Raw genomic sequence first — 26,924 nt, 5'->3', positions numbered from 1 at the left:
TGAGACGCCTTTTCACTTATGGCACTTTGCGACGGCTTACGGCACTTTCATTGTGGGGAACATGTCAAAAGACTGTTCTTTTATTGCGAAAGCAATACTACTCTAGGTTTCGAGCCTTCAGCGTAGCGCGGCGGTAGCCACGTCTTACGCACTTGACGCTGTGATGTCACACCCCATGTGACACTAGGGTGAGGGCTGGGCTACCAATTCAAGTGGTCGGCGTAGCGCGGCGATAGCCACGTCTTACCCAGATGACACAAAAGCGAAAGATGGGCTCCCAACTTAAGCGGTCGAAGCCGCGGCTCAGTTGGCAGGAGCTGCCAACTTGGGTCTCTCGTTTCACATGGGACGGTTATGTCAGAATCAGCCTGCTAGGACCCTGGCATTCACGTTACCCCTATAGGCCACTAAGGCACATTCATACGGGTTAGTTAAAGCGGGGCTTTATATGTGGGCTGAGGAAGAAGAAAATGAGAAGAAGAATGCTTGGTCACCCACAGCTAATGCTTTCGCTCAATATTTGGTTCAGCAGCATTGAACTCTTGTAACTTTTTTTTCTCTCTCTCTTTCTTTTTTTTTTAAAAGCTTGCATAATAGACTGTTAACTGACTGCTTCCACATATTGAATCTAATATTAAGTACTTCTAAATAAAGTTAGTTTGATTTGTTTGTGACCATTGCTGGGAACGCTAGCTTTTTTAGGCCGTGATCACGAGATATCGGCCAGGTCATTTAGCTTTGCATGCTGACAGGCCATGGTTAGACTATGGGGAGAGCAATGTGAGAAACAATCGGAGGAACCGCAAAGCCTCTGGTACCTGACTGACATGTGCTACGGCTCTGCAGTGGTGGTGGAGGCCCTGAAAACGCTGTGCAACCTGATCTACAACAGCCCCATGGTGCAGCAGACTTGCAGGTGAGCATCCCCTCTTCCTCCAGATTTTTTTTGTTGTTTTGTTTCTGACCACCGGCTGTGGTTTCCCCGTGGGTCATTCGCACTGCTCAGCCATTTCGTAAGGAAAAACCCGCAATATTGTTGCTTACATCATTCCACTGCAGTCGCAGCCTGCCAGGTCACTGCACTTATGGCTTGCCTTGCTGGCTGTACCCTTGACTATGCTTTGCCAACGTTGCTGCCTTGGGAATCAGAAATAAGGACAACGGACAAAAAAAAAATGCCGCGAAAGACTAAACTTATAAGAAAAAACAGCAACAGCTCGTTTCCGTGTTCCTTTTCACACGTCCTGTTCTTTGCACTACTTTTTAGCATTTCCTGTCATGAACTAGCCAGCTCGAACGAGCATTGCTCTTTCCACTTGGTGCTTTTATACCATCCTTTTTTATGCTGGAACTTTGAGACGAAGTAGTATTTTTTTTATATATATATATACTTTAATTTTTGTGTTTTGAGTTGCTGCAAATACTCATTTCTTTATGTTGTCGAAGCGTTCTTATGCCACCAAAGTACTGTTAAGCAGGGGTGCATTCTTGTGCTCGATTCGGATAAGCTTTACTTGCCTCCTGGCAGAGAATGCATATTTCACTGGTCAGTCTGATGGATTCGGTTTGCAAGTTCCACCGGTTGTTTCAGCGGGACTTGCTATGAGACAGTGGGCTCCCTCTTTTGATCACTAAGCAGAGGCGAATTTAGCCAGAACTCGAGGGTGCTGTGCTGCCACTTCTGGAATGTTCAGGCCAAGTTTGGTAATTTCTAGGGCTGCTTGAGGCATTACAGGCTACCTCTAGGCATTTCTTTTAACAGTGCCCTCAGATTGGATCATTATCCCGGCCCATTTGATATTTGGATAGCAGTTGAAGGAGCCTAAAGAACTCCACCAACAATGAGGGCAAAATGTATGTCTACGAAAGGGGTTTGTTAAAACAATGTACCTTGTATCAATTTAAGAGCAGCAAAAAATCACTGCAACACCAGTACCACAACACAGGACTATTCAGACAGAGCTGTCTAGTGCAGTTAAACCTGGTTACAACGAAATTGTAAAATGTCTGCAATTTTTCTTTTCATCTAGGTTTTCGTTATACATATGTAGTTTTTGTGTGAAGATCCAAAAGGACAGTGTTGAATGTAATTGAATGTAGGTAACCAGCTTAACAGTGTTCACAGTAAATCAGTTATTCAAAATTATAGAAGCAGTGCAATGTTTCGTGATCGCACTGAGGGCTCGGCGTGACTGCAGCAGCAGCCTCCACTTCCCCCATGGCTTGCGCGACCCGTCTACGAGGGCGCGGAAAAAGGGGGATTGGAGAAGGAACTGACTGACTGAGCGAGGAGGCACTGGCGTCTTGTGCATGTTCCCTCTTGCCCTCCACCGTTGCCCCAGGAAACCGACTGTGCCTCACGTCGCCACCGCACCTCACCGTTCCTGCTATCAATGCGTGGGAGCCCGCGAGCAACCGCATGGCAGCGATGGATGCACACTGCTCGCCGCTGTCTTTTTTCTTTGTTCTGTTATTTTTGCTGCTTTTAAGCATGGATTATTGCAGTGCCACGTTGTGAAAGTGAAAGCAGGGGAGACTCCTGCGTCTACCACATAGATGTAGCGTTGGCGCTGAAACAAGGTGCTTTGTATCGACTTTGGTCACTCGTTGCTGTAGTAGAGGTCCTTCTCAGGTCAATTCGTGTTTTTAAGAACCCTGAAACTTGCAGGGTTCTGCCAAATTTCCGGTAACTCAGCACTAACTAAAATATTGCTGTCACCATGAGTTCATGATATCAAGTTCAAATACTGCGGCATGGTCGTTACATGAAGTTTTTAAATACACGCACTTCAATGGGGGCGGTGTTGGCGAATTGAAATACTTTGTAATATCGAGGAATTCGCTACATGGAGGTTTAACTGCACATGCATACACAGGGCATGCCCTCGTCCCAGTGTTTGACTTTGGCGCAATGTTTTGTTCCGAATAATGCAATTGCGGGATGTGGCAGAACTGAGTCATTGCCACTGGTAGTCATGAAGTGCTGCTGAAGGTGTTAAAGCTTGTGGGCTTGCATCGCTTACCTTGAAAATCCAATTGCACTTGATTGCTCTGGTGCATATTTAGCAGTCCGCTCAAACCCAGCCAGTGGCATTTACCACAAGTTTAAAATGCCAGGTTAGTTTTTACTGTTTAAGGCTAAACGAGAAAGCCATCCTCCTGCATTCATGAAAACAGTGACTGCATTTTTTTTCCTTTTGTTTGTTGCTCATCAAAGAGGCAAGAATGACTCCTTCTTATCCTTCTCAATGGATCCTTCTTCCTGTCTGCTTCCTTAAAGCACTTTTAAACTTGGTGGTTTGATTCAGGGGGTAGCCTGCAGTATTGAAATCATTTGAGAGATTTGTGATGTCACACTCCCATGTTTTATCTGTGACTGTCAGCGCATTACGGATGCTGGCAGCCTTTGTACCAACTTGGTGCCCTTGTTCAATATTTAGTTTGATCTGCATGAGCAAGTTTCGGCAGGCAAGGGCAGTTAACGTGTGGCATGTATGTGTTTATGTGCAGTCACAATGGATGCGTGGAAGGAGTCATGCTAAGACTGAAGTTGTACGTGCACCCAGAGTTGCCACACGATGTCAAGGTGAGCATTATGTTTGTCATCCTGACCAACGACAACCTCTTTGCTGTCGCACAGTTGTCATGCGACAACTGGTCGATGTTGTGCCAATGGAGGAGAGGGGGTGTGAGCTAGCACAGTCGTAGAAGCATCACACATTCTCATAAGCTTCATTAATTCGCTTTAATGCCCCTCAATTTTACTTTTCAATTTTTTTCTCGTACGTCTTGTGCTCTCTATTCATTTCTTCTTTTTGTTTTTCTATTTCTTTTTTTTTTTCAGTGAAATGTTTATTCACCGTCAGCATCAATACTTTAAGGCTGTCCCAGCAATCGCAGAAGTATGCGTACAAAAAATGCTCGTGAAACTAGGGCACCAGTGTGCGCTTTAGAGTATCATGATGTTGGCACGATTAGAGAACGCAGTATTGATTGTCAAACCCTGGTGATAGCAAACTACCAGTCAAGGATTTAGTTTTTTATGCAGTTGCAGCATGCTTCAGTGTTGCTATAAAGTGTGAACTCAGCAGTACTTCTGAAAAACTACATTAACAAGTTAACCAGTGCTGTATTTACATGATTGTAACTCTACCCCCCCCCCCCCCCCAAATCGCATGTACCAAAAAAAAGAAATAAGAAATAAATAAACACCGCGGTGAATGCTCTCGACAACGAAAATTTATTGCCTGGCTATATAACTCGTCTCTACTTCAAGTCGCCTATTTCGGTGGTATACGCTGTAAGCTTGGCCTCCAGCTCTGGATAGCATACCAACTGTATCCCTTGAAAGCCTCATCGCTTGGCATCACAGTTCAAAGTTTTGTCTCGCTGCCACCGTCACGCTGCACGGAATAAGCAACGAATGCTTTTCGAACTCGAGAGCTCGTGATGAAGCATATAGAAGTCAAAAGTGCGAACGTGCAATGAGTGCGAACTCAACGAATGATTGGTGTCAGCTCTTCCATCAACCATCGACACTCCCTGGAAGTGCCGCCGTGTCACGTGACCCGACGCGACTGACGTATAAAAAGGGAGCCTCGCCGCAATTCTAACAGTGGCTCTTCCATAAATTATCGACACTCCCGAAGCTGCAGTTTGTGCTGCGCAGTAAAAGTTAAAAAAGAAAAATTCTTCCCACAAGCACGCACAGTAAGTGAATGTTGCACTTAAAGCCGTAAAGCAAATAAATTTGCCGTAGCCTCTCTGATATGGTTTTTGTCTTACCCTTATTAACAATGCCATGCTTTGGTTTCGTTCGTAAGTCGACCCCCAACTTCGGATTTTCAAATTTTAAAAAAGGGGTCGACTTGAAGTCATGTAAATACAATACTGCATGTGAAATAAGTGCTCCTGCAAGTGTCTTATTGGAGAGCATGACAACTGCATGTTTATCAAATTCATCAGATCTTCTAGCTGCTAGCCAAAGTAGCGGGGTAGAAGCTGCTTCATGGCTCATGTACTGCTGCATCAAGAACAGTTCAAGGTTCCTCTATAACTGAACTGCCTTCTACTTTTGCTAGATGCCAAGAGTTCACTAATGTTTCCCGTAATAATAGCTTACAAAGGGCAAACACTGTTTTCCTTTGCATTGTTAAGTGAATATCAGCTGTGCCTTTTTGTTGTTTGGACCTGAGTAGTGCGTGCTATTAGTTGAACCAGCATGAAAGATGTCATCCAAGCAGGTGGGTTCCACTGTTTGCGAGTTCTGTCTGAAGTCGCAGATGTGTCCAACACTGGGACTGTTCACATTAGGGCCAAAGAAATGCACCCTGCTGTGGTGGCTCAGTGGCTAGGGCACTTGACTGCTCATCTCGAGGACGTGGGTTCAATCCTGTCTAAGGCGGCCGCTTTTCGATGGATGTGAAAAAGCAAGGCACCTGTGTACTACATGATGTTAGTGCATGTTAGAGAACCTCCATGTGGTTGAAATTACATAGTCCGGAGCCTTCTACCAGTGTCATCCCTCGTGGCACAAGTCACTTTGGCACGTTAAACCTTATACACCAGACCTAAACGAGAGCACAGGGAATGCTGACATCCTCATTAAAGTTGCTTCCTCATGAAAAGAACATCACTGTAAGCACGCGTAAAGGAGCATTGAGAATCGCTTAGAGCAGTAATGCTCAAGTAAGGATCCGTGAAACCTTTTTTGGTGGTTGGCTAAACTCACCGCCCGCAAAAAGAAAGGAAAGCTCTTTTTTTCTCCTTTATTGCAAAAACACTCTAATGGCCAGTTTAGCCTCGACTTGTACCCAATTCCAAGACCTGCTCCCGGAACTGCGGCAACAATCCATACAGGACTGCTTTGCCGTGGTTTGTCTTGGCCATCACCTTTCCTTCTTTCCTAACACTTTCCTGACCCACATGTCTCTCGTGGCCCACATCCGCACATCCCAAATGCTCCCAAAGCTTCATCCCACTGACCTAGGTCGTGAAGCTCCAGCTACAGTTATGCGTGCGTCCGAGCCGCGTATGAGCCATGTAGCCAAGAAGCTTTTATCATAGTTCAAGCTTTGTGATTCTGGATGTTGCGAGATGCCATTTTGCGACCATCGTACCACTAACTTTGCCAGAAAGCTCAGTCTGTGCCACTCGTGAAAGCTGCTTTTACACAACTTTATCTGTCACAACCATGCTGCCCTTTCATAGCAAGAAACACCTTATGGAGATTGGGCACGCTTCTCGCCGTCATGCCAAGCACCATCAGCACGGCATTAACCCTTGCGCTGTCGGGTTCTCGCCATAACGCACCGCCAGTGTCGGCTTGGTTTCAGGAAACGAGCATATCAGGGAAAGAGCGTAGTGATTTATTTTTGATTATGATTACTGTACAACGAAATATGCACATTTCCGTGTTCTGCAGGTGTTGTTAATAAACATCACATCAGCAGGAGCCTGGCTATATATGAGATGAATGAGAAAAACAGGAAAAAAAAGCCACTGCTCAATTCTTCCAGAGAGTCCGAATCTGAGCTGGGTTGGTATTCAGAATCAGAAGAGCTATCGCTCCAGTCAGCAGTCGAATGTCCTGCACGGTCAGCCATTTGAAAGTAACTGCGCGCAGTAGCGCTTTCTCGCCATAACGCACCGCCAGTGTCGGCTTGGTTTCAGGAAACGAGCATATCAGGGAAAGAGCGTAGTGATTTATTTTTGATTATGATTACTGTACAACGAAATATGCACATTTCCGTGTTCTGCAGGTGTTGTTAATAAACATCACATCAGCAGGAGCCTGGCTATATATGAGATGAATGAGAAAAACAGGAAAAAAAAGCCACTGCTCAATTCTTCCAGAGAGTCCGAATCTGAGCTGGGTTGGTATTCAGAATCAGAAGAGCTATCGCTCCAGTCAGCAGTCGAATGTCCTGCACGGTCAGCCATTTGAAAGTAACTGCGCGCAGTAGCGCTTTCAATAGCCTGCACAGCGGAGAGAAATTGCACGTTGGTATATCAAAATGACAGAGAGAGATGGAAAAAAAAAAACCTCATTTGCTGCTGCTAGCTGCAAGAGAGGGCATAGTGAGAGAGCGAAGCAGCGATCGAGGAACGCCATGCACCCTGAACTTGACGCGTCATAGCAGACAAGCTAACAGAATAAAAATAAAAACCTGCAAACCTGCGGCAGATGGCAGAACAATCCTTGAACCCGTAACCGCATGCATGAACCAAACGATCGCTGAGACGAGAGAGTAGCGCGCGTGGAGTGACCATGCCTCCCAGGCATGGTCACTGGTGGGGAGGTGCGCGGTCACTTCGTACGCCTCAATATGAGTCCAACACAGCACTGGGTGAAAATACGAACTTGTAGAGATTCAACAGATGGCGCGGCCAGTCCAAGCGCTCCAGCTTTGTGCTCAGGCGCGAAGTTTTAAACGCACAATATAGAACATACCGGTACATCAATGACACTGTGGGGGTAGCACAAAAACGTACCGGTATGCCCGTGACAGCGAAAGGGTTATGGGCCGTCACAGAATGCCGGCACTTCATCACTGATTGCAGATAACATGATGTGTCGAAATGGTACCATATCGCAAGCTTCAACAGTCTACTGAAAGCTACTGTTTTGGTCATGAGCTGTCAGAGCCCGATACCAGCATATGCTTCATGCAATTTTATTCCTTTGTTTTCCGCTTCATTGGCTTACTCGTGTTTGGAAACCAAAATTTGGGAATAGCCTGAATTGCGATCTTTTGAACGAAACCACAATGATAGCGACAGATCGCATTGAGTGAGCTACTTTCATCCACTCTGAAGTAATAATCTTCTAATGCCGTGCATATTAATTCCCAGCTGTTAGCAACCAGGAGGAGATGAATGAGCTCATTAGGTCTTGAGTTGTGCCTTTTTTTTTTTCCAATGCCACACACATGTAATAAAGTGAACTGCTTTACATGTCTGCTGGACCGCAAGGAAAGGGCTAAATTTACCTGTGGCACTGAATCCAGGTGTTGTAGCGCTTGCTTGGTACAAACGTTTTCTCGCTACCTTGCTGATTTCTCACCTTGCATGTTCCAGTTCTTCGACATGCGAATGCTGTTTCTGCTGACGGCCCTGTGTGCTGACACCAGGTGAGGGCTATAATGCAGCCATTCTTGTAACTGCACAGGAATTGTATCACTAGGATATTTCTTGCTGGAATTTTTTTTTTTCCATGTACTGCCTTTGTAGCTTCTCTATGAAGTGTTTAAATTATACCCTTTGTCATACTTTTGCTGAATCATTTGAGATGAAATAAGGTGAAAGAACTTGCTGTACTCCATGTGCATACAGTGATGTTGGGTGGTGTGATTCTACTGTGTACATATCCCTAGTTGGTAACAAATGTGTAATAAAGTCTCAATAATTTTATGTCGATTTATTCAAAATAGTTAACTGCAGGAATTTGGCTGGTCCATGCTCTGTGCTTTTTTTTTAATCTTTATTCGATAGGAACCAGAGGGTTCAGCGTAGCTTTTTAGAAGCAACTTCATCCAATTGTTTTAAGTAAAAATGTATTGCCTGACTCCTTTGGATGTGGTGACATGTGACAACCAGCAAAAGACATTCACTGCCAAGGTAATTAGATTTAAATATTTTCTCACCTGTGCAGTTCAAATTCGTGACATTATTACTATAAACAACAGGATGCCACAATTTAAAATGATTGCTACGTCAAGAAGGTCATTGAATGTGGCATGGAGCCATGTAGTGGTGCACCCAAGCGCCATCTAATGTAAATGCGAGAGAGTGCCCTTCTTGCACAGGTCAAATGGCAAGTGCATGCATGCCCCAATCTCTCAGCAGTAAACGCTTTTCTTCCTTAGCCAGCCGTCTGGAGAGCCGTATTTCTCCGTGCTCGCTCCGAGCCCACAACATTGTAGCTTCGTGTAAGGAAAAAAGGGCAGTAAGGCTGAAAAAAATATTTGAGTCCTTCTAAAATGGTCAATATGTGTATGCTGAAGCACTGGAAACACTTGGAACTCTGTTTACCAAAGGCGTTTATGTATTTGTGGTCGCGTGCCCCTGCTCGCTGCTTGCTGCACCACACTGCATGCCTGACGATCGCGATGTTGGTGACTTGCAATATTCAAGCTAGGAAGAACGTCGCTCGGAAATCGACAGGGTGAAGCAAGACTTAAAAATCAATGGATATCCACAGCTGCTAATGAAAAGCCAAGAGCGCTCAGCTCATACCTTCCGACCTGGCCAACAACAAAGAAACGCTGAATCCAAGAGAGCGAGCATCCCGTATGCTTCCGGGGTCAGCTAAGCACTGTCACGCGTATTCAAAGGATATGACATGCACATTTCTCAAGTGCCTACCAGCAAGTTGAAACAACAGCTGGTCCGGGCAAAAGACCCGCTAGATATCTCAAGATACCCGGGCGGGATTTACAAGATACCATGTGGAATCTGTGATGCTGCCTACATTGGCGAAACCGGAAACTTCAGACGCAGGCTCAGAGATCATCAGGATGACGTCACGAACGGCCGCTCTACATCTAATGCTTTGGCGGAACCACGGTGTAAGAATAATTTAGGTGAGAGGACAGCGCGGAGGCGACGCTTCCCGGGGAGAGGAGAGTTGAGCTCTGGTTAGAAGAGCCCTCGAGAGGTGGCGCGCGAAACTAGCGCCCGCTAAAGTCCATTGCGCCAGCGCATTCATGCGGGTTCTCCACGCCTGCTCTTTGCACGTGTGTTTACGCTTCGATCTGTTTGGTTGTTTTACGTATTGGTATGCTACGCGATGGGGAAGTGCTTTGTACCGTACTGCAACACGGGTTATAAGTCCTGTAAAGAGAAGTTATCGCTTTTTACGCCGCCGCAAGACCAAGCAAGGCTCGACGCATGGAGACGGGCGATCCCTCGCAAAGACCGAGTACTGCAGCGCACGGACCGTGTTTGTGAAAAACATTTCGCTCCTCACTTCATATTAAAAACGTGGTCCGCTGCTATTTATGGCCGCGTTCTGATGTCGGGCAACAGGAGAGCGGGACTTGCCAAGGATGCTCTGCCAACTATTTTCGAGGGAGCGCCGAGCTACTTGTCAAAGAAGGTAAGAAGTCCTCGCAAGAATTCAAGGCGGCAGGCTTATCGTGCACCTTCCTCCGCGTGTAAGCGCGGGCCCAACAGTGGAGGTACCGGACTTCAAACCCTGTTAGCAACACCATCAGCTCAAAGCACAGACGGCGAAGTCAATGACAGCAGCAATGTTGTCGGGGCAAGTGACCTCTGCACTTCATCGCCGTTCGAAGAAATGTTCAACACAGCATCAACTCTCTGCCTTCCGACACCGTTCTGGGCGGTGCATCGCATCGACGCAGAAGGGTTCCGTGACCTCGTGTTCCACGACGCCTCCCTGCTACGCACAAGTGACGGCGCATGTGTGTTTTTTAACCGAAAGTCTGTGCATGTGAAAAGTGACATGGCTTTGCAAGTTTACATATTCGACAAGCCGGTTGAATGCAGTGCTGTAGGCATAAATAATTTTGCTGCGTCGACAGCTGAAGTTGAGGATGTTCTAAAAGCGGTTCACAATTTACACATTTGCAGTGGAGGACCTAATATGAAGGACTTTCCTTCTGTGGCTCCTGAATGTGCTTCTGTTGACTGCCAGCGTAAATGGAGGCATAAACGATGCCCACTGCTGTTACCGGGGGGAGATATATGTCGTGCATGCAGTAGCCTATCGGATACTCTCAGAATCCATGCCGACCGGCAAGCTGCTCGAGCAAAACAGCGGCAACCACTGAAGTGCATCAGGCTGTCTGTGTCACCTGCCAAAAAACAGAAGATTGACGCCTTGCGTCGGGCTAGGGCTGTCTTGCAAAAGTCACGGGCACGGCTACTGAAGCGCAACCGACTCGTAACTAAACAACTCGAAGAGAGTAAAGGTGAAATAATGAAATTGCAAGAGGAAGACATCGAAAAGAAACTGCAAGCTCTTAACATTCCACCGATGCAGCTCCTTCTTGTGCAGGAATGTATGTCCGCAGCCAAGTGCACAACAAAGAATAATAGGCGCTACACCGATGACTAGCTACTCCTATGCCTCTTGCTGAACATTAGGAGCCCCACCACTTACTCATTCCTTCGGAGTAATAACATACTGCCCATGCCATGCATATCAACCATAAGAAAGTATAAACATGGTTGGGCTCAAATGTGGTTTTGATGAGAATCTTTTTAAAGCTCTCAAAATCAAACTGGCAAGGAAGACGCCCTTTCAGCGCAGAGGGATGGTGATTTTAGACGAGATACAGGTCAGGAAAGAGATGGCTGTAAACTCGAAGACCATGACGTATTCTAGACTTGTTGACTATGGAGACCAAGGAGGGCAAAGCAATGAGCTGGCAGACCATGGTCTAGTGTTTGCCTTTGCACCTTTTGCTGACAGTTATTTACAACCTGTAGCAGTATTTGCTTCGAAAGGAGCAACAAAGGGAACAGTCCTTGCCCAGCTGTTGCTGCAGTGCATTGTGCACTTAGAGCAGGCAGGAATATTTGTTGACGGGGTAGTCTGCGATGGTGCATCTACTAACAGGGCCATGTGGAAGCAGCTCGGAGTAAGTGGCACTGTAGGACATGTTGTTAATTGTTTTGAACATCCACTAGATGCCTCAAGGAAAGTCTATGTCGTGGCAGACACACCGCATTTATTCAAATGCATCAGGAATCGTCTCTATGACAAAAAGATTTTGAAAGTAAATGGGCAACTAGTGAAATGGTCGTGCTACGATGCACTTTTTGTGGCAGATACCAAAAATGCCGCTGAACTTAGGGTGTGTCCAAAGCTGACATATTGCCATGTCAATCCTTCACATATGCTCAAAATGCGGGTGAAGCTAGCCACACAAGTTTTCAGCCACTCAGTTGCTAAGGGAATATCTTTCTATGCACGGAGAGGCGCACCTCGGCTTGAAAATGTCGAGCCAACTGTGGAGTTTACTCTCTTGATGAATGACCTTTTTGACGCCCTCAATCGTCGCTTTCCCGCAGAAGGCCTCACACTTGGAGGCAAAGATTTCCATGTTCTCGAGTCTGCGTCTAAGTGGCTAGATAGCTGGGAGCAGGAAGTTGTGAGGGGTGATATTCACAAAGATCTTTTCTTAACACAATCTACAGCCGAAGGTTTACGTGTTACCCTTAAGTCTGTTCAGGAACTGTCAGTGTTTCTTCTGAAGGAGTGCGACTTCAAGTATGTCCTGACAGCGAAAATGAATCAGGACCCCTTGGAGTGTTTCTTCGGTATTATAAGACAAGCAGGTGGCCAAAATGAGCATCCCACATTCCCGACATTCCTACAGCTTTACCGCATGCTGTCTCTTTATTCATTATTGAGGCCACCACAGTTCGGCAACTGTGTAGCTTCCGAGAAAGAGCAATCTGCTTTTCTCACGCTCAGTGACTTTAGAGAGGTGTTTAAATCCGGAGCTATTCAGCACACCGATAAAATGCATGACCTCAAGCAGAAGCTGGATGGCCTTATCAGTGAGGAAACCTGGGAGTGCGATGATGTGTTTGAACATGACTATTCAAATGCTGCAGTTATTGACTGCATTGTATACTATGTCACAGGATTTGTGTCACGAAAGCTTGGTAGTCATACATCCTGTACAGTTTGTAAGGAGGCTCTGGTCGGACAGAAGGGTATTTCAAAGTTACCTGAAGCTGACTTGGTAAATTGTAAAACGAAAGGAGGGCTCATGCATCCGAGTGTGCACCTGTTTGTTCTTTTTAAAGAGGCCGAGGAGCACTTCGCAAAACATGCCGGCGAAAGGGATGTATATGATCGCACGACTGACGCTGTGCTCGAAAACTTCAACTTCACATTTCCATGTGCTGCTCATAAAGAAGAAATGCTTGCTAAGCTCTTACACTATTATGTGTGCCTGCGAATGCGACAGTATTGCCGACAGTTGAAGAACAAGCATGTGAAGAAAAGCCAAGACTTGCGTAAATTGTCTAAACTTGTATGATTTTCTTTGTCCAGGACGAGCGCAATGTGTGCTTATGTGTACTGCATATACAGTCAAATCTCGATATAACGAATCCCGCGGGACCGCGAAAAATCATTCGTTATTTTGAAATATCGTTGTAATGAAAAATCTGCGATTATAAGCCAGTGGTCAAACCTAGGTATGAAAATGACGTACCTTGGCAGTAGGCACGTGTGTAGACAAGCAAAACCTCAAGTGAAAAGGTTGCACTAACTCCAAAGCTGATTTATTTGAAGAAATTCATTATTTTCTTCTGCCGCGTGCAGCAAACACGACCGCGCACTAAATTACACCACTACAGCACATACACCTTCCGCTTTTCGGAACACCTCATCGCGTGCGTGATTGCACCGAGCGATGAAAGTACAGACTTTGTCCATGTGCAAAAAAAAAAATAAAAAACACATCGGAGTTTTTTATGACTCCATCTTCAATGCTCCCTGAACTTTGAAAATCTTGTCTCGGTCTTTTATAATGATCGCGGCAGTCGACGGGGCAATGCTAGCTGTCTGTAGAGGCCGAATCGCTTTTTCCCTGCATCGATTTCTTGCAGTGAAAGCAGCTGCGTTCATATCTTCTTGGCACTTCGCTGGCTAATATCATCGCCAATCTCGCACAAACTTCGCAATAAGATAATCAGCGGCAAAAAAAAAAAAAATACTGTCCCGCACGCGCGAACGCACGAACGACCGAGTCGTGTACGGCACACAACACAGGAAGAAAAAAAACACAGGCAGCTAGGCCTGCTGGCTACTGTGTAATAAACCATAGCTTCATGGTGGCGCTAGGAGCTGGTCCTAGATGTCCTGATGATGATAGCTACAGCCCACGGACCAAACACACAGAAACGGCGGTTTCTGTTTCGTTTCACGCGAGAGTTGCAAGCTGCGGTACTGTTAATTTTAGCCAAATTCGTAATACTGATGTTCCAAAATTATCGAACAAGAAATAAAATACGTTCGTTATTCTGAAATATACGCTATTTTGAAATTCGTAATTCTGAAATAGTTTTACATTGAAAACATGGCAAATCTGCCGGGGATTCTTAAAAAATTCGTTAATTTGAAAAGTTCGTTAATGTGGTGTTCGTAGTAACGAGATTTCACTGTATGTCTAAACTTTGTTCTGTGTGCGTGTGGTGTGATGTACACTGTCATACTTACCAATGTAGTTTTTCACTTTTGTAAATAAATGAAATTTATGAGGTCAATGCCTTATTGCCATCCACACAAATGTATGCATTCTTCTCATGAACAAGGCTATAAACTGTATGTATCTTAAGTTAGAAATACAAACTTATACAGATAGTATCGAATATGTAGTTCCCAATGACAACCGACACATTGTTAGACAGAGAAGAATAATGCTGCAAGTGTTATCACAGTTTATTAGGCGTTTTCTGAGCTAGGATGTTGCGACTGCTTCCTGTGAATTCCCTTTCCTTTCACGCTTATCACCAATTTACGATGTTATTGCTATAACGGGCCACTCGTGAGTGGTGGAATATAAACTCAGTGTATAACTGTAGGTACGCTTGACCGCTTACGACGGGTGACTGGGGTAAGCGTAAACATTGCAGACGTTTATTTGTGCGATAGCCGGTATCAGAGAAACTACCTAACGCATTCTCTGGCATCGACCGGACGCACGGGACTTAGCCCCCAACTAGCTGTTTCGCCTTCGCTGCAGATAAAACCGAACGTTAGGGGCTGACATGAAGGCAGTAAGGTCATGCTGTTTATTTTGCTGGACGATTTACTTTGGCCTCGCAACGATGACGTTGCGAGACCAAGTTGGCTTCTGTTTACTTGACCCACCTATTCTTGCACCGTGACTTCGCCCACACAGCGACCGGGCCCTACCGGGCCTGAGTTGGTAGCACCATCTGTTGGAGAACTTGAGAAGCAGAGCTTTCTCGCGGAGCGGAGACCGGCGGCGTCCTCTCACCTAAATTATTCTTACACCGTGGGCGGAACACAGTGTATCAATGGGACACACCATCGATTGGGACGAAGCATCAGTCATTACCACAGAGAGAAACTTATCATCGCGCCTTCTTTTAGAATCTTTCCATATTCATAACACTAAGCATGCTCTTAACAGGACACGTGGAAATCTTCCAGAAATATACAATCGGACACTACGCAATTTTAACCGTACTTAAGCAGCCGTCTTTCCATGCAGCGCTCTATGTGATCGAGGGACCCGTACGGGCCCGAAACGGGGTGGTTTCCTTTTTTCAAAACATTCTGGCGAGTTTGTGTTTAGTTCTACAACCTTTATGGTTCCAGTTTCTCGGCCTGATCGCAATGGAAGCTTGCAAAGTGGATTTTTATCTTTATGAGTAGCTTTTGCAGAGGCTCATTTTTGTCTGTATTAGGGTTCTGTTCAGTTTGTATATTATAGATGCTTACAGGGTATCATTGCTCTCCAGGTTTACGGAGTTTGTGAATGTTGATTTCTGTCTTCATTGATGCCTTTCCTAATTTGTTTATTATCGATACTCATGTTTTATTATTGCTCTCCAGGTTTACTGAGGTTCCCTACACTGTATACATTAAGTATACATTAAGAGTAGGTTTCTCTCATAGCCTGAGTTGCTTTGGGACGTTAAACCTCACAAACTAATTAATCAGACAGCAGTGCGTTGTAATAAAAGTTGTTGCTTTATCTGCTCTAGACGCATAGATATCCTCCTTGTAAACTGGCAAACAGTTAAAAATTTGTGTTCTGAAAGAGCGAGAAAAAACAGACTGTGGTGAGATTTGTTTGGGTTGTTTGCACTTTACAAAGTCGAGCAAGTGAGCGAGGCAGTGAATACATTTGTAGATATGTAGGAGGTGGGCTGTAGGGGGGCTCTCACCGGGAGTTCTGCGGCTGGCATGGTTGCACAGCTGTGGTGTACTGTGCTCACGGTGGTGTGTTTGCGCAGGCCTCGGCTGAGGACGGAGCTGCACGGACTAATCTACTTGAGGGAGACGCTCGACCTCGTTCTCAAACTAAGTGAGGAGCGCACCGCCGCCGCACAGACTTCGCCAGGTGAGACCGCAAAAGATAGAGTCAGACCGGCCAGGTGGACGCATTATACAGATTATAGATTGGGTGCCTGCAGGGAGCACTGACGAAAGTGTGAAAAAGTCCGATCTCAAGAACGCATTAGCTTCGCGCAAAATTTTTTAAACCTTCATAAGAGCTCTGACTAAATTCATAGAAATGCCACAGTGGCTAGAAAAATATACAAGGTAGTATCAAAGAGTTCCGAGAAACTTCTTTTCCCAACTTAATATGCGATGTAATTTCTAATGTGCTGCTTACTTAGTGCTATGGCTAGGATAGGAGACCTGGACAGTATGAACCCATCCAGGTTAGGAAAGCAATGCTTCGATTATTACTAAAAGAGGTTTTAAAAGGCAACAGAAACTGCAAACTCGCCGCTTCCTTGGGGCCTGCCGCAGCTTGTGTTGTTTTGTCAATGCGGAAAGCATCGGTGTTCATGGGCGCTTACTGGTCGAGGATGTTGACATTTTTCAACGGGGAGTCGTCTAGCTTGGTGAGAATTTTTCTGCTTCTGGTTGTTTTGTTCAGTTTCTAGCTACTGCAGTTTGATAGGCACAGGTTAGAAGCATGCCCATGTGAGTTACGACATGGTGCACGGTACAGAATGCCATGTGGTTCAAATTGATCCAGGAGCAACGTGTGTCCCTCGTAGCCCACATTCAATTTTGGGACATTAAACCTTATATACCACACAAGCTTCTAGCCATTTTCATTTTCGCATTGTTTCTAGTGGCAAAACATTTTGAGGCCGATTATGATACTTTCTATTGCAAAATTTGAGCACAGCTTTTTAAGCTTTTTTGAGGTTTATCAAGGCAAAGAAGTTGAGATATGCTTGCATATAGGTATGTACAGTTACAAAGCACTCTCTATTTTTTCACAAGCCAAGGAGAATTTTTCTTGTTCTGAGTAATATCTTCTAGTTTATGACCCTGTCATGGGTTGTGACTCTCTTTTGCTCAGTTACACCAAAAACGGCACCAACGACGACATGGCTTGATTGCCAAATTGGAGTCTAAAAGAGCTGTGCTCTAAAACAACCTTGGGGATGTTTTTCGACCTTCCACGCCCTTCTTGACTGTTCATAACATCTACATAGTCCAGATATTCAACTCAAAATGCACTTTGTGCCCCACACATGTTTTATCCAGTTTGTCCACATGACAAAAGTTCCTTTCTCACTTTATTTTTTTATTTTTGTTTTTCAAGTAAGCCATTGGTATGGTTGTACTGTCTTGCATCTGTAACTGTCTGCGTATCGCAAAATTTTATAACCTACCTTCATCAGCACTGGACTGGACTTACGGGCGATCGAAAGTCATGCTCCCCCTCTCTCTCTCAACTCAGCCCACACCGGCACAGATAAAGAAAAGAAGTCTCAATGGCGCCCAACCAAGCCCCGTTCCTCCTGCGTAACTTGGGAGCGTCCAGTAAGTGGGCGCACCCAGCAAGCCCCAATAAGTTCATAGGGGAGGTTTTCGCGCAGGGATATGTCGTCCAAATCAGCTGCAAGTTGTCACCAGGAGCTTTTCGTAAGAATTATTTGTAAATTATTGGATTTTTATTGGCTCCATGTGAAGCTTTCAAATTTGACTCGAAGATTCGCAAAGACCATCTCTAAAGATTTCTTGCACTGGAATATTACGGCAAGCATCATTTCAGGGGCGCCTTAACTGTCATGTGGGTCTCGGCGGGCTTGTGTGACTGCTGCAAATGGTTCATGGCGATAGACACGAACTCTATCTTCCTGTGCAGTGGCAAGTGAGTAAAACTAGCCAGAGAATGCAAACAGGAAAAGGAGTAGTGAACGGGTTAGTAGGACACGAGAGAAGACAAAATTTGATTCTTGTACTATTCTTTCATCACTCTGGGACAATTCGTGCTGAGAGTCATGCTGACAAAAATCTTAGCTCTTTAGTGACTCTTGTTCCTTGTATTGTATGATACATGTTTTACATATTACATGCTGGAGGCGATTGTACTAAGGGTAGCATTTTGTCAAAGTGTCCTATCCTATGCAAAATTTCAACTGTTGACATACCAGCACAGCTGGACTCAACCCATGTCTTATAGAGTGTCATCAGTGCTTCCCCCTCCCCCCTCCCCCCCAACCGTGCCACCTGTTCAGGAGGCCCCAAGCGCTGCATGCGCCTAAGTCGCCGAGGGCGCCACGGTGGCCCGGGTGGTGGTCCAGATGGTGGGGGTGACCAGACGGTGGTGGCCCCTGTGCTGAGCAGCGAGGATGCCGCCCTGGCGTCCGAGGTGCTCAAGGTTCTCTACAACCTCACCTGCAGCCTTGACAAGTTCCACATCGAAGAGGTATGTGAAGTCTGCTGGGCACAGGGCTGCCAGAGGCATAACACGCAGCATTGAAAAAATTGTCCGATGTGTTAGCATCACAGCTGCAGCAGCCACGGAAGGAGGTTTAGAGTGACCAAGATGTCCTTCTCAGGTGCTCTTCGAGCTTATGCCATTATGTGGCTAGCTCGGCGAAAGTTCCTCCTCTTTCAGGAGCTCTGAGAAAGGAGGTAGTCAGTGGAAGCACGCTTATGTTAGGGGTCAGATATAAAAAAGAGAAGTTCATGTGCATCCCAGCAGGTTCCTAAAGCATCCTTTCAGGTCTCAAGTATCACTTAATGACAGTCCAATCTGTACACATTAGCACATTTCGGACATCAGAAGTGGCAGCCCATTCACGTAAATAAGCACGTGTCTGGGCAAAAACCGGACTCATCTGGACTTCACAGGTGCTGTGACTTTCTCTACGTGAGAGATTTCCCAGCACGTATACAAAAGTTTGAAATGTAGCAAAAGATCCCTTTCCATGTTTTGGAATGCACTTCGTCGTATCGTAATCTTTTGATGCGGATAAAGTGAATATGGATATGGCTTGCTGCTTAGACGAACAGCTGGCTTACATGAGCTAGGTGTTTAGGAGCATGTGCACGGTAAGCACAAGAGTTGTGGATGCACAAGCTGCTAGAAATCATGAAAGGCATTTGGGCGCCTAACGCTACAGACGTCCCTGGGGTATTTGCAACTCTGATTTCTCCGCACACCTCTCTGTGGAGAGGGGTGTCTGCTTTTGTAATGCAGCAGCGCAGTGTTGTGCTTCGTGACAGCTGCCGAAACAAACACAACACAACAGGTATGCTTTAAACCATGTCTGCAGTGTGCAGTTTTCAGACTGTGTTAAGGAAGAAAAAATCGGTTCGTTAAACTGAGGGGGACAATGCAGAGAACTCTGTAATGGAAAATGGTAGGCATAACCTTAAGAGACAGGAAGCATGCAGAGTTCAGAGAACAAACTTAAGTTGATGACATTCTAGTCGAAATAGAGAAGGAAAAATGGGCATGGCCAGGACATGTGATTGATAAGGGTAACGAATTGGATTCCAAGGAAAGGCAAGCATGGCAGAGGTTGTCTGAAAGCTGGACGGGCAGATAATAAGAAAAATGGACGCGGCTAGCACGGGACCAAATTAATTAGGGAGATATTGGCGAGGCCTCTGCCCTGGGGTGGGTATAATCCAGATAATGATTATGATTATTATTAATATTGTTGTTGACAGCTGCTGTTGCACTTCTTTCCAAGCTTGAGAAAATTTGTGATTGAGCTAACCCTTGTAAGATCAGCTTAAGGCTACAGGAGTGTGATAAAGTAAGACAGTAAATCTGAATAGTTGACATTTAGTCACAGAAGGATAGTGGCGGATGAAATCAAGATAAAGTGTAATAATAAGAGCAGAAATGGTAAACACACTTTGGGTATAGATCACGTGAGCAATGTTGACAGTAATCATTATGCAGAAGTCGTTCTCCAAAACACCATCACTGTTTCATGGCATGCATTGCTCACTGTTGGTCTCTTCCTTTCTCCAGCTGCGCAGCAGCTGTGGCAATTCCACAGCAATCCTGCCACTCGACTGTCTCAGTCATCTCTAAAGCCACCAACTTTCCTCAGCAGAGACTCTTACATTCCACCAACTGAGAATAAAGAATCTGCAGTATTTCTCAGAGAATATCAAAGAATGCTGCAGAATTCACCTCACATTATATTCGAAGCCACCTTCAAGGTAGCTAAAGCAGCCTTTGCTGCCATATTTATGAGCTACTGGAAGAAGTCAGCTTTTTAATAATGCTCTGTTAAATAGTGCAGTGCTATTCGAGTGCGATGAAGGTCACTGAAAAAGAGAAAGCACTGAAGGGGTTGATAAGTAGTGAGAGCAACAAAGACCATAGAGTTTCTTACTCTTACCTAGACGGAGAGCTGTATTGCCATCTATGGGAGTTTACATGGAGTTTCCAGACGACCAGTTCAGCCACCATGGGTGCTCAAAACATGGGCCGGAGAGCTACAGAGTGCAGACCTACAACTTTCGGACAAAAGTAATGCAAAGATAAATGTTGTTCTACCGTAAATAACGTCCTAACATTCAATATTGTGACTATAAATTGCAAAAAGAGAGAGAAACAGCATGTCAGTGTGAGATTTATCCAATATAAGCGATGGCTCTTTATCCTTTTGGCTTAGTTTTGAGCAGGACAAATACCAATATTTTGCACTTAATAGGCACACTTTAAAAGTAAAAAAACGTTTTGGAAATATTCATGGTTGTGCAATCACTTTAAGTTTTTAGTGGCATTTTGGGAAACAGAAACCTTTTATTGGCGACATCTGCTTTTGCGCCTTCGCTACTATGGCTTTTGCGTGCGGTCTATGTACGCAACTTGAGATGATGATGATGATGAAAAAAAAACATCAATCATAGTAACGCCACTCCATGCACCCGAGAAAAACTGACTGTCCCGCAAGTAGGGCACTGGCCCATGATTCTTAGCGCGTCCATGGTGGCTGAAGTGCAGCACCCTCAGCTTTCTCTCTGGTTAGCTTAAGAAACTCTATGACAAAGACCAAGCAGGGCTGGGCTACAAAAAGCACCCAAGTAGAAGCTGCAAAGCAGTTACGAAGGTTGCTGCTTTGTTAGAGACAGCCTGTCTTAAGGCACTGGAGGCTTTTTTTCACTTGACTGCGGTGCTCACATCTGAATTATTGCTTTTTAAGCAGCACTGGTGCGTCTGTTGATTTCATATTTTAGCACATGGTCTCCATTTAGTATTTATTTATTTTTTTGTGGTGAGAGAGGTGCCTCTGCTGTAGTTGGCCTTACCAGTTTTAATATTCATCCAGAGTCTCAGACTTCCCTTCACATCGTAATCGTGTAAGTAAGGTAGTTTAGATATCCCAGCTTTCGTACCAATGCCCATAACAACAGGAGTATCAGGAAATGGGAATGTCAATTCTAACACAGAATGCTGCGAAAAATGCTTGAATCTACCAGTTTTCATGGGATCAAGGAGAAACTACTTGTGTCAACCATTTGTACTTTTTTGCATGTGAATTGTTTAGGACAGTTCATTGCGCTATTGTGCCTGTTTTGGAGCTTCACTTTTGGTGAACTTCAAAGTTTGTTTTTCAACCTTTGGGCATCATTTGGGGCACAGCTTCTTTTATTATTATTATTCAATGAGGCGTGTGTGGCTAATTAGCCTAATGAGAAAGCCACGCAAGGAGTTCAGGCTTAGCACTGGCAGTTTCAAATAAGCGTGGGTGGTGTTTCCCCAAATCTGCAGGAGGACGAGGTCCATTTTGAGCGTTTGGTGGGCCTCCTGCATGACCTGCTTCTCTGCGAGGTCGCCGACGCCGAGGCCAAGGACCAGCTGCATGGGTGAGCTCGGAAAGTTTCCCAGGCAGGCTGTCGCACGAAGGCTGGCTGACATTGTGTTGCCATTCTCATTGGGCCTTGCACAGTTACCCTCGGTTTTTGAACTGTCACCAGAAAAAACCTTGCCATTTAGCTAGCTGACAACTATAAGTTTGTTGATTTCATAACTGGGCTCCTGTGTAAAGGCGGTCTCCAAGGGTAACATTACACTTTATGAGAAGAACTTCACCAGAAATAAGCTAAAAATGACGTAGGTTGTAGCAATTTTGTATCGGATAGAAGAGTACGCGCCTAGAATTGCTGGCCTTGCGATTCTGTCTGAATGCGTTGCGCGTGCACCACGATGCCATCCCGCGGGCAACTATATGGAGCATATGACTACAGGGCATATGGGCTTGCACTTTAACTTACTCATTTGAACTCAATTTGTTTTTTCTTTTTCGGCCGCCGAGGGCTGCAAGTTGGGGGTTGACATGTTCGGCGTCTACTTATATGTTGTGTTTCCCCCTAACGGAATATGTCATGTTAACGGTAAAAACATAGTAGGCTGTACTGCAGTGACTGCTGAGGATGGTTGGTTTTTTCTTTTGAGAGTAGAGCAAAAAGCAAGACGAAAAGACATAAAGCACGGGAGCTCATCAAGGTCATTGGTGGACAATAACTGGCCAGTGTGTTATGAATTGCGTGCTTGATGGCATGCGTTTGATGAATGTGCGGTGTGTGGTGCTTAACTGGCATCAGGATACGCCTGCATGAAGCCTTTGTTATTCCTACAGCTGTAAATAGCATCCATCACTTTATTTTCATCTTTAAATACCTGCATTAAGATGTCTTACTTGCTCCTACACTTTTCGTGTTGTTTCCACTCCTGTAAGGTCCCCACACATGGCTGTCACTATAAAAAAACAGTGATAAATAATACGAAGCAACGTCCTCTATATTTCGCTGCCACCAGGAAAGGCAGACATTAGAATTTTTTTTGTTGTTTCCCTCCTTTCGCATTTATTGCAGCAGCTCTTGGAGCATCTTGAGGTAACAGCGCGGAACATAGACGGGAGCACAAGATTAGAGGACGACACAACGAGCGCTGACTTTCAACGTTTATTTTGGAAAACCCTCAACTTCTCATATCCTTACGCCACAGATCACGTACAAATGACTTGCACATTTCAACATAGTTATAATAATAATAAAAAAAAAATAACAGCGAGCATGTCAGAGCAAACATTTTCTCTTCCTTTTTTTTTTTTTTTTACTTAAAGGACTATAGACACCTAATTTTTGGATTCGTGTTGCATCATTTGTAATGATGCCTAGGACATTACTGTACACGAATCACCACGTCACATTCACTTACGACTGCTGAATAATTTATAATGAATTTTTTTTCTCACCTGTTTCGGTTTCAACAGCCGAGGGATGGCTGTGACGTCATAGTCAAGTCTAGGTCATGCGAGGGATTAAAATTTAGCGATATAATCATTGCTGTGTCATTTGATTTCACTAGTGATAAAGCCAGTCTGCCTCAAGGACAGGAATCACTACGAGTGAACAATGAGCGATTATATCGCATTTTTTCATGCCGGGTATCAAGACATGATTGTGACGTCACAGCCATCTCTCGGCTATCGAAAGCGAAACTGGGGAGAAAAGAAAATATAATTATAAATTATTCAACGGTTGTAGGCAATAACTGCATGCGGATTGATATACGGGAATGACAGGCATTAGTGACGAGAAGCAAAATGCCTCCAAAATTTGATATCTTTTGTCCTTTTAGGTTAGGTGCTTTACAAAAACTGCACCACTAGTCTTTGTATTGTACATTAAATTTGGGCATAAGACAACCTTCAGGGATGGTGAATGCTTCAACCTGAAATTTGACGCGAGAAAAGCAGACGCAAAGTAAAGCTTGTAACAGCCGTTATCAAAATCTCAGATGTGAACTTTGATTGGTTGTGCTTTGAAGACTGTCCCGAGCTGCGTCTGGAGCGGAGACCTTTCGAATGGTTGCTCAGATGTGCCGCGCTTTGCAGGCAAGTGGTGCATCTCCTGTCGAGTGTTCCACGCTCTAGCTACGCGGAGCTGCTGACCGAGGCCAGCAGTGGAGAAGAGGGCAGCTTTGAGGGCTACAACGTCGATGCTGTGGCCGCCCTGGTAGCCTACCTTGAGCGCCGGCTCGACGAGGTGAGCTGTTCTGCTTTCCCTAAAGTCATTTGAAGCTTTGAGCCTGGCCACCTTTCATTGAAAGTGTCACAAATACAGTGAAAGTTCCGCTTGAGCGAAATTTATATTAAGTATTGCTGAATTGTGGATGGACAAGAAAATAGAGCCAGATTTGAATGTCCAGCACCGCCTTGTCAAGCCCCATTTGCTTTTGCTGTGACTGAGGGAAAAACAGGCGGAAACAAAAGAAAGTCGAGTACATGCTAAAATTTCGCATTTTGAGTGATTGGTAACCCTATGAAACATGTACTAGATCTTCACTGCGACCAGAAATGGGTCTGACAAGAACTTTTGCAGGACTGCTAAGCAAATTAAGTGCTATTCGTCGCGTGCGCAAGTCAGTCATCATAAATTTTGTCTGTGGATTGCAGCCAATGCGGCCTGAATGAGACAAAATTCATTTTCATCTTGCAATTCGTTCAGCAGCTAGCAAATGACAGGCGTTTCATTCTAGAGACACCTTGAAGGAGTTTGAATGCATTTGGCTCACCACTCAGGGCTGCGTCTTGAGAAAGGTGCTCTGTTTTAGCTGAACCTAACATGCACTCTTCATTTATGTCCAACGATGTCCCGTTTCATGAAGCAGTGGGAACATTGAGCAATAAGGAAAAGGTTGGCCTCTGAGAGGCTCCGAGAACACTTCTGGAGTAGAGGGGACATTGAAAGGTGTCGCGCCATTTTAAGTGGCGCCTTTCGGAGGTTTGGCAGAGGTACTTTTTTTATTTTCCGTACTTGGGTCTCGATGTGTTAGTCTTACCGCAGTGCCCACTGCAGTGTTCTCTGGAAAGTACAAGTTAAGTGTTGTCACAGTGTGTTGTCCCTTGATGCGCCCAACCTAACATGCGTGCAATGCTTCGTTGGATGAGAGGAAACGTTTATCCCTTATACCTTCGAAAAGCTGGCACCTTTCTGCAGTACGGTAGTGCTATGCACCAGCCTAACAAAGAATAAATAGGGACCATGGGGTACAAAATTGCAGTGAAGCTTTCACTCTATTGGTTATAGACACACAACAGTGGTCAATAAAAACCACAGTCGCTGAGCACATGTTACGACATTTTCCCCAAACTGCTGACAACCTAGTCTAATATTCCATTCAAGAAATAAAAGAATTTATTTAGTGTACCCACTTGTTTATTTTAAGAAAATAACTTTATTTGGCTACCATGGGAGTTTTTTCTTTATCTCTTCAAATGGCATCACCAAGAGGCAAGGGATAGTGCTGAAGGGAAAGGGTTTAAGTGGTTAAGTGGGGGTGAAGTCAGAGTGAGGGAGGTCTTCAGGTTTAATGTGGTCTTCTAGTTTAACGGCAAGCGAGTGGGATTGACTGTGCGACTTTGTAAATTGAATATGAATCGAATAACGAACATATTTGATACATATTCTAAATTTCGAATATTCTCACACCCCTAGAGTTCAGTGATCTACGGACAGTCACTGATAATTTGATGGGTTTATGAATCTATCTACTTACTATGGTAATCATCTTTGATTGTTTCCACATGAATTTTTCCTTCCTGTTTGTGTACTTCGTATGGTAATTCACCTTATGGTGCACGAAGATAGGCAGCTGTTTTCTTTTTTGTTTTGTTTTTGTGACAGTTACTGGTGTGTCACAACTGTGTCGTCATTCCGCTGGTCCTTACATCTGGTACTGCAGTGAGAATTTCGAAAGCAGCCATCGGTCACTGAAAAGCTCGGCTCCCAAAAGCGGAATACTGCATATGTTACAAAGGACGTAAGAGATGAAGAACAGAATTGGTATGCACTACCAATGTGTCTTGGAGTACCAATGTGCCCGACCATCCACCCTTGTCACTAGCGAAAACAGAGGTGACATCTCTTGCCACCACTGGGTAGGACCTGAATCTCCGGTGTAACCAGCAGACAGCACCTCAGATGGACAAAACCTGGTGGTTCAGGATCTTGCTGTGTACCCTTCCTCTCAGAATCCAGCAGCAAAGTGGCAGGGCCATTCCCCCTGCGCAGGAGGAGGCCAGCCCCAAGCCCAGCCTGCAGCGGCAGCTGACCCCCGTGCTGCTGTGCTTGGCCGAGTGCGGACGTGGCCACCGGATACTGCGCCGATACCTGCGCTCCAGGGTAAAGGACTCATGGGCTTCTCCCGCAGACTAACTAATACTAGCACACCAGAATCCTTGAGGGACCCCTGTGGCTTCCGAAAGGTGCACTAAGGAATCCCACTTGTCTGGTCTGCCATCCCTTTCCGTATACCTGGAATGCATAGTCTTTTCAGGGACAGGAACTGATGAACCTCTGTTTGGATTTCGCACCTTGTGGAACAGGGCTTTTGCAACAAAATAACAAACAGGAAGCAGTGAGCATGCCGTGCGCCCAGTCCCCTTTTCAACCCTGCAGTCATGTGTGTACGCATGTCTCTGTGCTTTTGCAGGTACTTCCGCCTCTGAGTGACGTGATGAACCGGCCTGAGGAAGGTAGCACTCTCCGCAACAGGTCAGAATTGTTGTCTGCACTGTGAAAAGCCTTTTTCATATCCTCTCATTTTTAGGAAGAACTCAAGCTTAGGGCTGTTACGAACGAAGGCTGGTGCACGTCTGGGCAAAGTTGGGAGCAGCTTCTGTTGCACTGTCTTCTAAAGGCAGCCAACTTGATCCCTCAGGCCATACTTAAAGATTTTATTAAATTGTTCTCACGCAGCACTAGAAACTAAGTCTGAGAAACGGGCGAAGTGCAGATGCACACTTATATAGGGCACCTGAAATGCTGCTTGGGGTAAAATTCTAATGCAAGCATTTGGTAGATGCGGTCATTGTGAGAATTCGAGTCATATTTGAAAGCTTTTCTTGGAGCCGGTAATTTACAAATAATTTTTATAAAGTGCTTCTGGCGACCT

The 26,924-nt window shown here is 45.1% G+C and overlaps 1 protein-coding gene across 1 annotated transcript in view; it reads left to right on the top strand.

The window, feature by feature from the left end:
• The window catches only part of ric8a (ric8 guanine nucleotide exchange factor A), a 48,444-nt gene that overhangs the window by 5,335 nt on the left and 16,185 nt on the right, over positions 1-26,924 (top strand). The window contains exons 4-12 of the mRNA XM_084602472.1: positions 847-916; positions 3,511-3,586; positions 8,080-8,132; positions 15,976-16,082; positions 18,229-18,419; positions 21,735-21,829; positions 23,863-24,013; positions 26,042-26,152; positions 26,463-26,524. Of these exons, the coding sequence (XP_084458598.1) occupies positions 847-916; positions 3,511-3,586; positions 8,080-8,132; positions 15,976-16,082; positions 18,229-18,419; positions 21,735-21,829; positions 23,863-24,013; positions 26,042-26,152; positions 26,463-26,524 (916 nt within the window). The remainder of the gene's footprint in view (positions 1-846; positions 917-3,510; positions 3,587-8,079; positions 8,133-15,975; positions 16,083-18,228; positions 18,420-21,734; positions 21,830-23,862; positions 24,014-26,041; positions 26,153-26,462; positions 26,525-26,924) is intronic.

This window comes from Amblyomma maculatum, chromosome 4, assembly GCF_055883805.1.
Source record: "Amblyomma maculatum isolate TAMU_Amacu chromosome 4, ASM5588380v1, whole genome shotgun sequence".
Taxonomy (NCBI): domain Eukaryota; kingdom Metazoa; phylum Arthropoda; class Arachnida; order Ixodida; family Ixodidae; genus Amblyomma; species Amblyomma maculatum.
The sequence above is the reverse complement of the archived record's forward strand: the minus strand, read 5'-3'. Positions and strand labels throughout refer to the sequence as shown.